Source organism: Haemaphysalis longicornis, unplaced genomic scaffold (genome assembly GCF_048455015.1).
Source record: "Haemaphysalis longicornis isolate Haplotype H1 unplaced genomic scaffold, Haemaphysalis longicornis Haplotype H1 scaffold_11, whole genome shotgun sequence".
NCBI classification, from domain to species: Eukaryota; Metazoa; Arthropoda; class Arachnida; order Ixodida; family Ixodidae; genus Haemaphysalis; species Haemaphysalis longicornis.
In genome coordinates, this window is record NW_027526214.1 from 126,184,514 (window position 1) to 126,197,447 (window position 12,934).

General features: G+C 47.5%; 1 protein-coding gene across 1 annotated transcript in view; it reads left to right on the forward strand.

Annotated features, from left to right (window-relative positions):
- LOC144161000 (uncharacterized) overlaps nt 1-12,934 on the forward strand; it is a 121,331-nt gene that overhangs the window by 18,590 nt on the left and 89,807 nt on the right. The window contains exon 2 of the mRNA XM_077692068.1: nt 4,122-4,227. Within this exon, the coding sequence (XP_077548194.1) occupies nt 4,131-4,227 (97 nt within the window). The 5' untranslated portion in view covers nt 4,122-4,130. The remainder of the gene's footprint in view (nt 1-4,121; nt 4,228-12,934) is intronic.

The following is a 12,934-nucleotide window of genomic DNA, read 5'->3' on the forward strand; positions in this document are numbered from 1 at the left end:
CAGCATCTCCACTCCGTGGATGATGGCGAGGGTGCGGAGCACGTGGACTCGAATTGACATCCAAGTTGCGCCCCGAGTGGCACCTTGTTTATTCCCTAAATGAAACTGCAACTCACGACTCAAATCGAATTTCGTTTGATTTCCGCTTCATGGTGGTGTGCGCGCAGATCGACGCGGACGGACATTGGGAGGTCCTAAGGCACTAGGCACCATTACAGGCGAGGGAGTAAGCCGTTTGACTCTCGGGTACTAACTGGGTAACACGACTGACACTAACTCTGTCTGGTCTACCAGGCACAGGCTCGAATCCTGCCGGCGCATGTGTGATTTTTTGCGATTGTAAATGTTATGCGCATGGACGCGGATGGTCCACACCTACAAGAAGTGTGGAGCGGCGGCGGGTGAAAGAGAAGGCTTTGCATCTGTGGGGGCTACGTTCCATTAGCCAATCTTCGCACTGTTGTTTTACATTGTTAAGATCACTTTGTAGAGCTAATTGCCCGTTAAAACAGTGTGGTAAATAACACAATCACCGGCAAACAATCAGATTTTACAGGATACGTGAGTTGGGGGACCGTTGATAAATATCAGAAACGAAAGCGGACCCAGTACTGACCCTTGCCGGACACCGGGTGTTAACGGAAGGGAAGTAGAGGTAGCATTGTAACAAAGATAGCTTGAGTGTGGTTGCTTGAAAATTTACGGATCCACTTTAGGACGTAGGGGTGTACGATTAACCGGGAAAGTTGCAACGGAAGGCGTTTACGGGGTACTTTATCGAATTCTTTCGCGAAGTCCAGAAAGATGGCGTCAGTCTGCACACTGGAATCCAAGTTAATATGCAAGTCGTGCGACATGGCCAGTTGAGTCTCGCACGAGAAACGTCTGCGAAACCCATGCTGCGCGGAATTGAAAAAGTTATTTAAATCTAGGAATCCCATGATCCGGGTGTGGACATGTTAGATGATTACGAGTTTTGGTTGTTAGTCAGCGCCGTGGTCCTGTGTCCTTTCTTGTCCTGTCTTTTTAGCGCTGTTTTTTCACTCGTAATCATGAACCAACCAGCCCAAATGCGTACCGTATTGATGTTAGATGATTTTGCACGTTACCCGCTAATTCTTATGGAATAAAAATTGCACTTCGTGGTCGTTCTTTTCATGGAGTCCTCCAAAGCCCAAAATATGCCCCCTAGCCAGCTCCATGAACCCTCATCCCGTCATTCTACGCTTAACCCTATAATATCCGAGTTCCTCATCGCTAAGCTTCCCTCGCTAGACAGGGATCCATTTCCAAAGGCGGCCTGTCCGGATCCAGAGATTCTTAGAACCCTCTGCTGTAGCGCCGGCCCAACCGCCGCCGTGCTCTACATGTGCTGGGGGCCGAATTTTGCTTTGGGAAGTCATAGGAGGTGTCGGCGAACTACCGCAACAGGGTGGCCAGATCCTTTTCTGGTGCTTGGCTGCTGTTTTACTACCAACGAGCCTACCCAGCATGGCTGAACCTACCTGGTTTAGCCTCTCTGGTATGCGGGATGATGGTTACTTCCGAAGCAGGCAGCACTCCGTACCTGCGTTGCTTGGGCTGAGAGAGACAGACGTACGGAGTGCTATACCTGGAAGAACCTGGCAACATTTAACGGTGAAATATGTTTAGTGTTTTTGAATACCTTAGCTTTAATCCCGTCAACACCAATAAACCATAAATGTTTTTAGTACTCAATCTCCTGTACTACTCTGTATGGTTTAATAATGATAGGGTCCATAGCTGGACACGCAAAAGCCGGCCCATAAGGTTCCTTAGTAAAAATTCCGCCAAAACCAGCGTTCAGGATATCCGGGACTTCAGAGTCAGGAGCTGGAGAGCCAGGAACTGCAAAGAGATATGGCGTTAGATTGATATGGATTGATAATTTTCCAAAAGTGCTTAGGGTCACTTGGAAACATAGAAGGTAGAGGAGGAGATGCTGAAAAAATTCACGTTTCGTCTGTTGCATTAAGCTGTAAAAACTTTTTGGCTGCGCTTCAGTCTGTTTTGTGGGAGCAAACGCTTCTTATTATTTAAACGCTTTAGTGGTGCATTAAACCAAGGGAACCCCGCTCACTATGTTACTGTGATGCTCGGTACCCGCCGCGGTGGCTAAGGCGTTGTGCTGCTGATCACCAGGACGCGGGTCCGATTCCCGGCCGCGGCGGCCGCTTTAGTGGTGGAGGAGAAAAGCAAAAACGCCCGTGTGTACGCAATTACGGCGCACGTTAAAGATCCCCAGGTGGTCAAAATTAATCCGGAACCCTCCACTACGGCGCGCCTTGTTGCGTCGGCCTGTGAAACCGTACAATCAATCAATCAATCAATCAATCAATTAGTGTGGTGCTCGGAATATTTATAGGCGCTGTAATTATCCCTTATATAGCAACCACTTCGATTCAAGAGAGTGTTGTGAGAAACCCGAGGAAAAGCTATCAAAAAAGGTTTTAGAGACTCGTTTATACCGTCGCAACCACCTTTGTGATATGAGTGTGGGAATCTTTTTCGTTTTCCTACTTTTGATTGACTAGCAACTAAATGTTGCTTGTAAAGCCCGGTGGACGCTAAGGCCATGCAGGTAGGCGAGCGTGGAAAAGTTTTCAGCACGAGCAGTTAAAAGGATATTGAGAATGTTCGGCGGAAGATCAGTGATAAGGGTTGCTTGTGTGACCAGTTGGGACGAACCAAACGTTAGGCTTACATTAACGAATTCGCTAGCGGCCGTATTTTTTTGATAACGTGGAAGAAAGATAGGACCAGTCCACGGAAGGGAAGTAAAGTCTCTGAAAAGAAGAACTGCGCTGTTATTGCGCTTGAGGCGTCATGAAGTAGCAGCGTGAAAGAGCTGTCACTGTTTGGGGCCCGATGGCGAACCCCGATGGGGACACGCGGGCGAGCAACATTGCGACTGAGCCAGCTCATTTCCAATTCAGAGGATATTTTCACGGGCCAGCAGCGTAGATTACGGGAAGTGGTGATAAGTACACCGCCGCCACGGGAGGTGCAGGTCTGCTTTTTCGAAATATGTCGAAGTTGGTGATAAGCGGTAGAATTTCGCTGTCAATTTACGGACGAATTTAACCACTCTTTGTTAGATGAGCATGCATCAAGAGGCACGCCTGGGCACATGAGCAAGCAGAAAGGACGTCGATTGGGTGCAGTTATTCGACGCTTTGTTTAGGGCATTTCTATCAGCTTCGCTCAGCCACCTGAGGGGTGGAATACGTAGGTTTTGTATTCGTGACTATATCTTCATGGCGCAACTTAAACGAAAGGTTTTGTGCGTTACCAAGCTCAATCAGGCGTTTTTGCGCAAAACGAGGGCTACCTAGCAAATCTTCAGCGACGCTATAGCCAGAGCCTTTAAATGTGTTGGCTAGGCTCAATACTTTATAATTTTCTTTAGAGTTCGAAAATTTCAGTTATAGGCCTGCATCTATCGATTTGGAAAGGCCCAGCGCAATGGGCACGCTCAATTCCTTGGGGCTGGATGTTCACATTAAGAAGGCGACCACAAATATCCCTTAGACTCTTCACAACGCAGCCACATTTCGTTTTGTTCACCATTAACTCTGTGCAAAACAAGATTGTTTCGCCGGGATTGGTTTTCAGTATCTTTAATCCGGGCAGCCAGAATTTTGAAATCATTTCCGTTCCCATTTATAGCAGTCTGGATTTCAGTGATTTCAGACTTCATAGATTGAAATACATTTCGCATCATGCATGAACCCACGCCAAGCGGCCGGCCTGCCTGGGGCACCTGTTCATTTCACAATGAGATTTGTTTTTAACTCGCCCTATTAACCAGTTTCAACGATCTTGCGCCCTTTTCATGCAGTTTTTCAATATGTACTGTCACATATTTGTGCTCATATAAACCACTGGCGCTGTTTGGCCTTGACAGCCAAGAAAACCTAACATCAATCCCAAATGACAAACGATTTCTTCCAAGCACTCCTTGGGCAGCGCCCAGCATCGCTGCTTCAGGGTGGAAGGGCACCGATTCCATAACAACGCGCCATTCGCTCAGCTCAATTCAGTGAATGTACTCAGGCTTCAGACACTAACCGTGTGCGCTCTTATGAAACCACGTGCAGGTATCAACCATGCCCCGGTGGATGGCGGCTTCGCGGACAGCCCTGCTGGCGCTGTCTATGGCTACGTCACTCATCGCCACTGCCGCGAAGACCGACGCGATAAAAGGTACGTTGCAGCCTCCACCCCCCCGTCAATTCTTGATATTTTAAAGCCATTGGCTGTTCATTGCTACCAGGCCTCCAGTAAACTTTCCGCAGTTTCGAAGCGCCACGCACGGTTACACGTAATCGCAACTATTGCTGGGGTGGCTGGGACGCCAGAAAATTCCGTGCACAAGTGAGGGGGATGAATGTGGAATGGGCGGGTGACAGGAGCGAAGGCAGGCCCCTGCCCTTTTCGGCACAATCGATGAAAGAAGAAGATCGACGGTGCTCGCGTGCTCGGGCTCGAGAGTCACGAGAAGCAGACGTCTGGGTCCGGTTCTCGTGGTGGTCATGATCCGCCATACGCTGGTGCCGAAAACGCGTCCAGGCTCCCGGTTCCTTCTCTTACGGAGCATGAACGCCGACTTCGGGGGTGCCTGTGCGCCGTCGTCACGGAGACGATCGCCGCGCTTGACGCTCTACTCGACGATCCCCCTGCCTCCGAGCACCGAATTCAGGGTCACCTCCTTGCCGAGAAACAGACCGAGCTGCGAACCCTGGACGCCAATAGCCAGGCTGAACTCACGGACGAGGCCTTTCAAGCCGGCTACGCCACAGCATTTGACTACGAGGACAGCGTTTGCCAAGTCCGGGTCCGCGTGGACACCACCCGATCGTCGCCGGTTCCTCGAGCTCTGATGCCGGTGAGCCACCGCATGGTCGAATGGTGATCGAATCCACGGCCCATCCTGCCCTTCCAGTTCACCGCGTCGCCCTTCCCAAGCTGCAGATTGCGCCATTTTCTGGAGACCGTCTAGACTGACAGGATCGATTCTAAGACTAATTCGATGCCACCATCAATAAAAGCCAACATTTGACGAAAATCGAAAATCAGAGTACCTCCGCTCGTACATGACCGGCCCCGCTAAGACCGCGATTGAGGGCATCAAGCTCGCGGGGGTTGGCTATGATGCCGGAGTCAAGATCCTCAAGGACTGTTTTGGCTGCAGAGACCTACTGACGGCGGACCATGTTGCTGCCCTCCTCACCATAACTGCACTGAAGACGTCGAGGAGCTTCGGACGTCGAGAGGCTTCGGAGCTTGCATGGCGAGATCGTATTGCGCCTAAACGCATTGGAGGGACTATGTCAGGTTCCGTGGGCAATAATCAATCAATCAATCAATCAATCAATCAATCAATCAATCAATCAATCAATCAATCAATCCTTTATTCGAAGAAACCAAAATACATAGTGTGCTAAACAGGCAGAGACTAAAGGATAAATCGCCTGACGAGGACTCTGTCCCTCTGCAGTTCAACAGTGTTGCATGTACATTTTACGCAAAAGATATAGACAGTTTGGGTATCTGTACAGAGCAAGTTTGCCAAAAAAATCTAAAGCAACTTGTCTAGTAAAAGAACACCAAGAAAATAACTACATTCACAATATATACCAGCAAGTTCACAGCATAATATAGAGCAGGTGGTGCAACCGATACCAACAAAAAAATAACGCTTACAACTGATCAAATTGTTACACCAATAGGACATGCATTTCTCATGACACAGTGTACACATTATACACATGTGTATAATGTTTCACTAAGCACGGTAAAGCCATTCCCAAAAATAAAGAAAGCAAGACAAACAAACCAGAACATTTAAGCTAGATGAACAAAAAATGGCAGGCAATATCAATTGGTATAGTGGAGACCCAGTGACTGCAATACATTTTTAATGTGCTGTTTAATGTGCTGTCCCGAACGCGTGAAATCTATTTTACCATTTAATTTATTAAGCATAAAAAGTGTTCGAGATCCAGTTGTGTGTTTGCCATAATTTGTCCTGGTTTTCGGCATTCTCCTCTTTTTTTGTCGTATTGAATAACCTGAATCGTGATCTATGCCCGGCCTATAAAGGTTATTTTGTTGTATTTACTGAAGCAGCTTGAAATAGTAAAGCTGGTCTGCTTCTAATATATCGTGTTTCAAAAACAGGGGAGATGTCGGCAGACTCTGGTAGTTACCGCGATGGTTTTCAAAACATCTAAGCACTTTCTGCTGCACCACAATTATTTTACTATAATTGCCGGACGTCGTTGTTCCCCAGACTAATAATCCATAACAGAGCTTCGAATAGAACAAAGACCGGTAAAGAAGTTTTTTTAGCCAAAGCGGAATTAATGTTGTTAACTTGTACAGAGTGCCAACAGTTCGAGCCAATTCTATCCATATGTGTTCAACGTGTGCTGTCCATGATAATTCCTCCTGAAACCAAACGCCAAGGAACTTTTGCTCTCTAACCCTTTGAAGGAGCTGGTTATTGAACAAAACTTTAAAAGTGGTGCATAACTCTTTATTTATAGGGCGAAATATGATTACGTAGTTTTTTGGTATTCAATTGTAACCTGTTATTTTCAGCCAGTTTGACAGGCGTCACATGTAATCGTTAACGCTGCTTTCAAGTGACGTAAAATTATTAGACGTAAAAAAGATATTAGTTTCATCTGCATACAGTATGAGTTGTCGGGAATGGGGTATCGAAACAATATCATTTATATATGCAAGAAAGAGGAACGGTCCTAAAATCGAGCCCTGTGGGACACCCTGTTTCAACATCAATTTTGAAGACATTGTACCATCAACATTCACAGTAACGGTGTTGCAAATAGGACTTAATAAGATCTAGGGCAATTCCACGTACACCATAAATGAACAACTTATTAAGCAGCAGGTCATACTGTATGGAGTCAAAGGCTTTTTTAATGTCTAAGAACAGTGCAAGCATGTATTTTCGATTTTCCATGTTAGCTAATATTGTGTTCTTGATAAGAAGTAACGCCTGCTCAGTCGAACGCCCTTTTCGAAAACCGCATTGGCTGTCTGTTATTATACCGTGTATGTAAAAGAAAGAAACGAGTCTGTCCAAAATAACACCCTCAAAAATTTTAGATAGCGTTGTTAGCACGGAGATAGGCCCTAATTTGATGGATTTTCTGGATCACCGCTCTTAAATATGGGAGTGACTTTTGCAACTTTTAACTTTTTTGGGAAGACACCAGTGCTCAAGGTAAGGTTTATTATATATGCCAGAACTTCGGAGATAAACGGTGCAATTGACTTTATCTAGGACGGCCCGATGTCATCAATTACTGCGGGTTCCAGACCGCCGATTCAATCGAGCGTAGGAATATTCCTAGAGCTTCGTTAGTAATTTTTCGACAAAAATATACCCGTTCGTTATTTACGTGTTTGTTTGTAGCAAAAGAAGGTAGTAAAAAATATTGGTAAATGGTCGCTCAGGTCGCATGATAGCACACCACTGCGACAATCGTATGGACGCATGTTCGTCGCGCATACGTCTAGTAAAGTAGCACTGTGCGTAGTTAATCGTGTGGGCACGTGGATAAGATTTGCAGCATCATAATTACATAATTACGGTTCTTTCGCATAGTTGTCACTACAACACAGATCAATATTAATGTCACCCAAGACAACACAAGAATGCTTTTCACATATTGTAGAGGACAAGAACATCTCGAAAAATTCTAAAATGTTGCGTTTTCGCCCTTGCGGGGGTCGGTATAATAGTAGTACTAATAGTTTCGATAGCCGAACAGCCAAACAATCCGTGTATATTTGCTGAGATAAAGGAAAAATTATGAAGTCAGTTCTACTTTGAACTGAATGTCTTGGCCACCGCCTCTTTTGGTTTTGCGACATACGTGCTCAGAACGATAGCCATTCAAACGTGGCGCAATATCAGGATTTGTAATTCAAGTCTCTGAAAAGGCGAGGATGTCGTAGCGCTCATTAAAGGATTCCACAAAAAGGGTAAGTTCATCAGTTTTGTTTTTTATACTTCCGATGTTCATATGAATGACTGATAACGAAGTTCCAGGACTACAGAATTCACGACTAAATTCGTCGGTGCTGTAGTAGTTACCACTAACGTCCGAGTTCGTCGCCATATCGCTATTGGCGGTGAGATCTTTGAGTGGCACCCCCTGGCTCTGACGTCGGCTTAGGGATTCGCGCCGCTGTCGTCTGCTACACTCCGCTTGTGAGGGGCAACAGTGCCTGGGCTAGAAATCGCCCGCTTCGTTGCTGTAGTGCGTTAAAAAGCGTATTTCTAGCGACTCAGTTATTTTTCCAGCTTCTGACGCATCTGAATAATTTGAAGCTGTATCTCCCACAAGTCTGCAACACACGAAGAGATAGAGAACAACTTTCTTCAGAGTATCGGTCAGAAGATCGTGTGTAACTCGCCCTTTCTTGCTCATTCGCGAGGATCAGCGATCAGAGCTTCTCGATAAGTGTTCAAAATGCGTAGGCTTCCCTGCAGTATTTTTGATATGCTCCTATGAAGACTCAAACGTCTAATACTACGTACCAAGCAGCGGCCTCTACATGGTCATCGCACAGAGCAGGAAATAAAGCGGCTTTCTTCTGTTTCTTTCGTTGTTGTCTTGTATCGGATTAATGTTTCTTGCTTTTTTTTCTGCCCAACGCATTAATTTTTCTGCGCCGTCACCAACTTCTTATTAGGAGGTTTCGGGATGTTTGGGAGCCTCCCAAAGGTCGTGTGGATATTTCCTTCATTTTGTCTGGCATACATTCCCTTCTTCACAAATTGGCTTTCATTACGGCTGCGTGCAAGAAGGTGCATATCCACAGCGTGCTTTGTTTATTCACATGCAAATACAATGAGAAGGTTTGTGCTACGCCACCGCGATCGCGCCCTAAACAACGTGGTCCACAGTACTCGAAGGCGGCTTTTGTGCTCCGAATTTCTATCGTAATTATATCGTTATCATAACGAACTGACTCTCAACTCGAACAATGATGACATGATTAGGGTGTTGAAGGCATGATATACTCGCTAACTAACGTAATAAATAGTATACCTGCATATATTACAAGACTCGAAACCGAAGAAGAATTCCAAGTAGCTCTTTATTGCTTTTAAACCTTTCCAGGCACGAAGAACAAATCCTATTCTGCTCGGGATGGCGTTCTATGATTTGAAGAAAATTACTATTACTCTCTTCTCCTGGACTGAGGACCCGGCCCACTAACCAGATCGATTTAATTGGTAAACAAAGTTTTCCCCTCCTCCCCTTACTCCTCCTTCGCCTCTTGAGTGCAGTTTTCCTATAACGCATATCCGAATATCGGGAAGATATGGCTGTGCAAAATGTTCCGAAATATTCCTCCAGATCTTAACAAATATATATGTGTTACTATAAATTTAACGAAGACGTGACTCGTTTTGCTCAATAAACCTCCATACTGGTTAGATGCCTGTTAAAGAATGAGCACGCACGTATATACACACTGGGTTATTTGGAACTCAACCTACAGTTTTTGCAGTCTATAGTGCATGTCGGCAAACTTTCATGCCTTGACAACGTAAAGTGATGTGACAAAACGCGTTCCAGCGTTCGGCAAGGTTGCAAAAACAGTTTTACCTTACATATGATTACCGGGAATCGTAATGCCTTCTGCCAAAGCCGACAGCCCTGAAGGCCTACAATTTGTTTTGGTCTTCCATTTTCGCTGTTGTCCGTTATTAGCAGCTGACTGTTCCTTTTATTCGAATGCTTACATGTGAAGGTGACGCCTAGCTCCGACTCTTCGCGCTCCGCAAGGAATGGGGTGGCGCCGGCAATGTTTCTCCCGTAGCGGTATCCAAACCTATACTTTAATTGACACCATGAGCTAGTGTATGCGATTTTAAGCGTATTATTATGATAAAAAGTTACCCACACGCCAATTCTGGTGCGGACAACCATCAGACGTTGACCGAGCGCAAAGAAACAGCAGGGAGAGCGATCCTGAGTGAAGCAGACGACAAATGCGAGAATCCCTAAGCTGACGTCACGGAGGCGCGCTTCGCAGCGCCGCCTGTGTTCGCGCTCACCGCCAATAGCGTAGCAATCATCCCGTTGAAGTCCCGTTTTGTTTTCTTTTGTTGTTTTTTTTTTACACTTACGCGATTTTGTCCAGGTCAGCTTGGGTCGAAATTTGGACGCTTTTTGCTTTTTCGTCTTTGCGTGCTAGCACTTGGAAAGAAGCCGTTCAAACAAATTTCCATCCCACTTCTTTTTTTCTTTTTGATCGCCGCAGAAAGCAAAGCCTTAGTTGCCTGAGTCAGGTGCTCGCTTACATAGATCGCATTTTTTGCTTCAATGCCCACAACAGAGGTGTTTGCTCTGTTCTTCCGGCATTTTGTCAATAGGCTGTCTCGCTTGCTGCGGTGAAGGAACAGTACAATAATGTTTTGTGCGTCCGAGTTCTTTGTGGGCACCCAGTGACACGTGTCGATCTCCGTGCTATCAACTTTGATGCCAACGCTCTTGCCTATATGCTGGATGACGGTGAGTGGGTCGTCGTCAGTTGGCATGCCTTTGATCTCAAGATTATTAAGGCGTTGGTATCGTTCTAGGTCCTCGCACTTGTTCGCCAGCCTGTCATTCTCAGCTTTTAGGTCCCTGTTTTGCTTGACAAGCTCATTCATCTCTTATCTCAGTTTTTTTATTTCTTCGGTTGCCGTCTTGACGCCATTGCAGACGTCAGTGCAGAACGAAATAGACTTTTTCAGTTGATCAAATTCCGCCCTTAGATAACGTGTGAACTTGTCAAACGCCGATAATAGCTCACGCATGTCCTTCGTGTCTGTAACATCTTTTTCAGGAACCTTGCTACTGGCTCCCCTTGCGCCGTCTTTCCCTATCCAAAAACTGACAACACCGCAGTGAGTTCGGCAGCAGTGCAATCAAATACGACCAGTGGGGTAGATAACTTGATACTAAATTACTCACCTGCAAAAGGTGGCAAGCGTAGTTTAGGCTGGCATTCCTTGTGCACTGCCGCCGAACTAATAAAGAGAAGAAGCTGAGGAAACGAGACTAGTTTATGATAACCCGAAACCCAAATCAAAATCACACAACGGACAGAGATACACTAAAGAATAATAGGGAAGAATATAAAGCTAGACAACAAGGAAGAAACTAGCGAGAATGAGGCAGAGCAAACGGGCAAGTGTTCAACAAACTGGAAACAGTCGAGGTCAGGAATTGAAAAAGGTCACAATACGTGTTCGCTGCTGGAACAGGGTTGTCCCACACTTTCGAGAAGCAGCGCGGTGGTGTTTTGGTGTTGCGAGGTCCAGGCGACGTGTCACGGCCGCAGCAGTAGAACGCACTCCGAGCTCCTGCCGCGTAATAGCCGATGCAGCTCTCTTGGGGCGTCGTGGTCCTCTACCGACGTCCGGCGAGACGACTTCCTCGCGGAGGAGATGTTGTGGAGGTTGGGCCTGTGGAGGACCTCTTGGGACACGGCAAGGGTCCGGTCGCCTGACCGCCGCGCATCCCAGTCACTCTCCACACGTCTGCGTCTCTCTTCTCTCCGGGATTGCCTTCTGCCTCCGGCCGCTGTTGCTGGAGGCTTCCGATTGGCCGGCGGCCGGCGCAGCTCGTGCTCCGTTCTCGAGAGGCTCGGTGCCGTAGCTCGTGTCGATGACATAGGCTGCGCGTGCCTTGCGTCGTCTTCTTTCTATTCACTTCATGGCAGACTATGCGTGGCGCCCAACCGGTATGCTGTGATAATCAAATCGTGTCCTGCTAAAGGCATTGCCACGCGACATCGGTCTTTACCGGTAACGCATGAAAGAATCGGGAGCAAATGAGGTGAACGGTGATGCCAAGCAAGTCCGAGAGGTCTTGTAGTTACTCCGAATTCAGGTGGACGGGAAACAGGGCACATAGACAGCACCGACCCTCAGATTTGACGCCCCCCAGCACCCCGGCAGACTCCGCGCGAGCAATTTTAAATGCAGAGCATTTGTATAACTGACGATGTCACCCGTGCGTCGGCGTCCGCAGCAGCCAGCCTCCCCCTACACTATAAAAAGAAAAAGAAATAACAGTTACCGGCGCCTGGTGTCGATCCCATGACACTGCGGGCGGAACGCAAGGTACATGGTGCTCTCTCTACCCACTGCGCCACAAAACGACACAGAATCAAAGGCTACGAACGCGCCTTATATCCTTGACTCATTCAAACTACCTCGTCAGCGGCGTGCGTTGGCGACTCAGAGGCGTGCTAGCGGCGTGATAGCTGCGTGGTGTACACGTGATAGCACCAACCCCCCAAACACTAAACGTTACCGCAATACAACCACCCCCTATAAAGCGGGTTGGCGCGGGCTCCACTCCAGTCAACTCCTGCGCTCTCTTCTCTTGCGTTCGTCGGCGGTCGCAGTTGATAAGCGATGGAAGCAAGACCTTCAACTAGTACCGCGACGCAATCCAACATCAGCGTCGCGGAACCAGTACAAGACATCGTACCATCGTCTTCGTCGACGTCGGCAGAAGACAAGGCGGCGAGGCGGCGCGCTGCCGACGCCGAACGCAAGCGTCGTAAGCGTGCCGCCGACGCTGACCTTCGTGAACGAGAAGCCGGGGCCAAGCGTCAACGTCGAGGAGCGGATCCAGGCCTTCGTCAGGAAGAAGCAAACGACCCCAATACTCTGCATTTACACGTGTCCCTCGCGCGGGGGCATGCGACGGAGGATTTTTTTTCTCACCGTCGGCCGAAGCGCTACTTGCGGAGTCGTCGCCTCCTCCTCACAGGGGCGGTTCGCGCCTTTGCGGCAGTCAAGGCCGCTAAATGCACCACGGATGTTGCACCCGATGAGAGGCGACGGCGACTACAAGCAGGCACG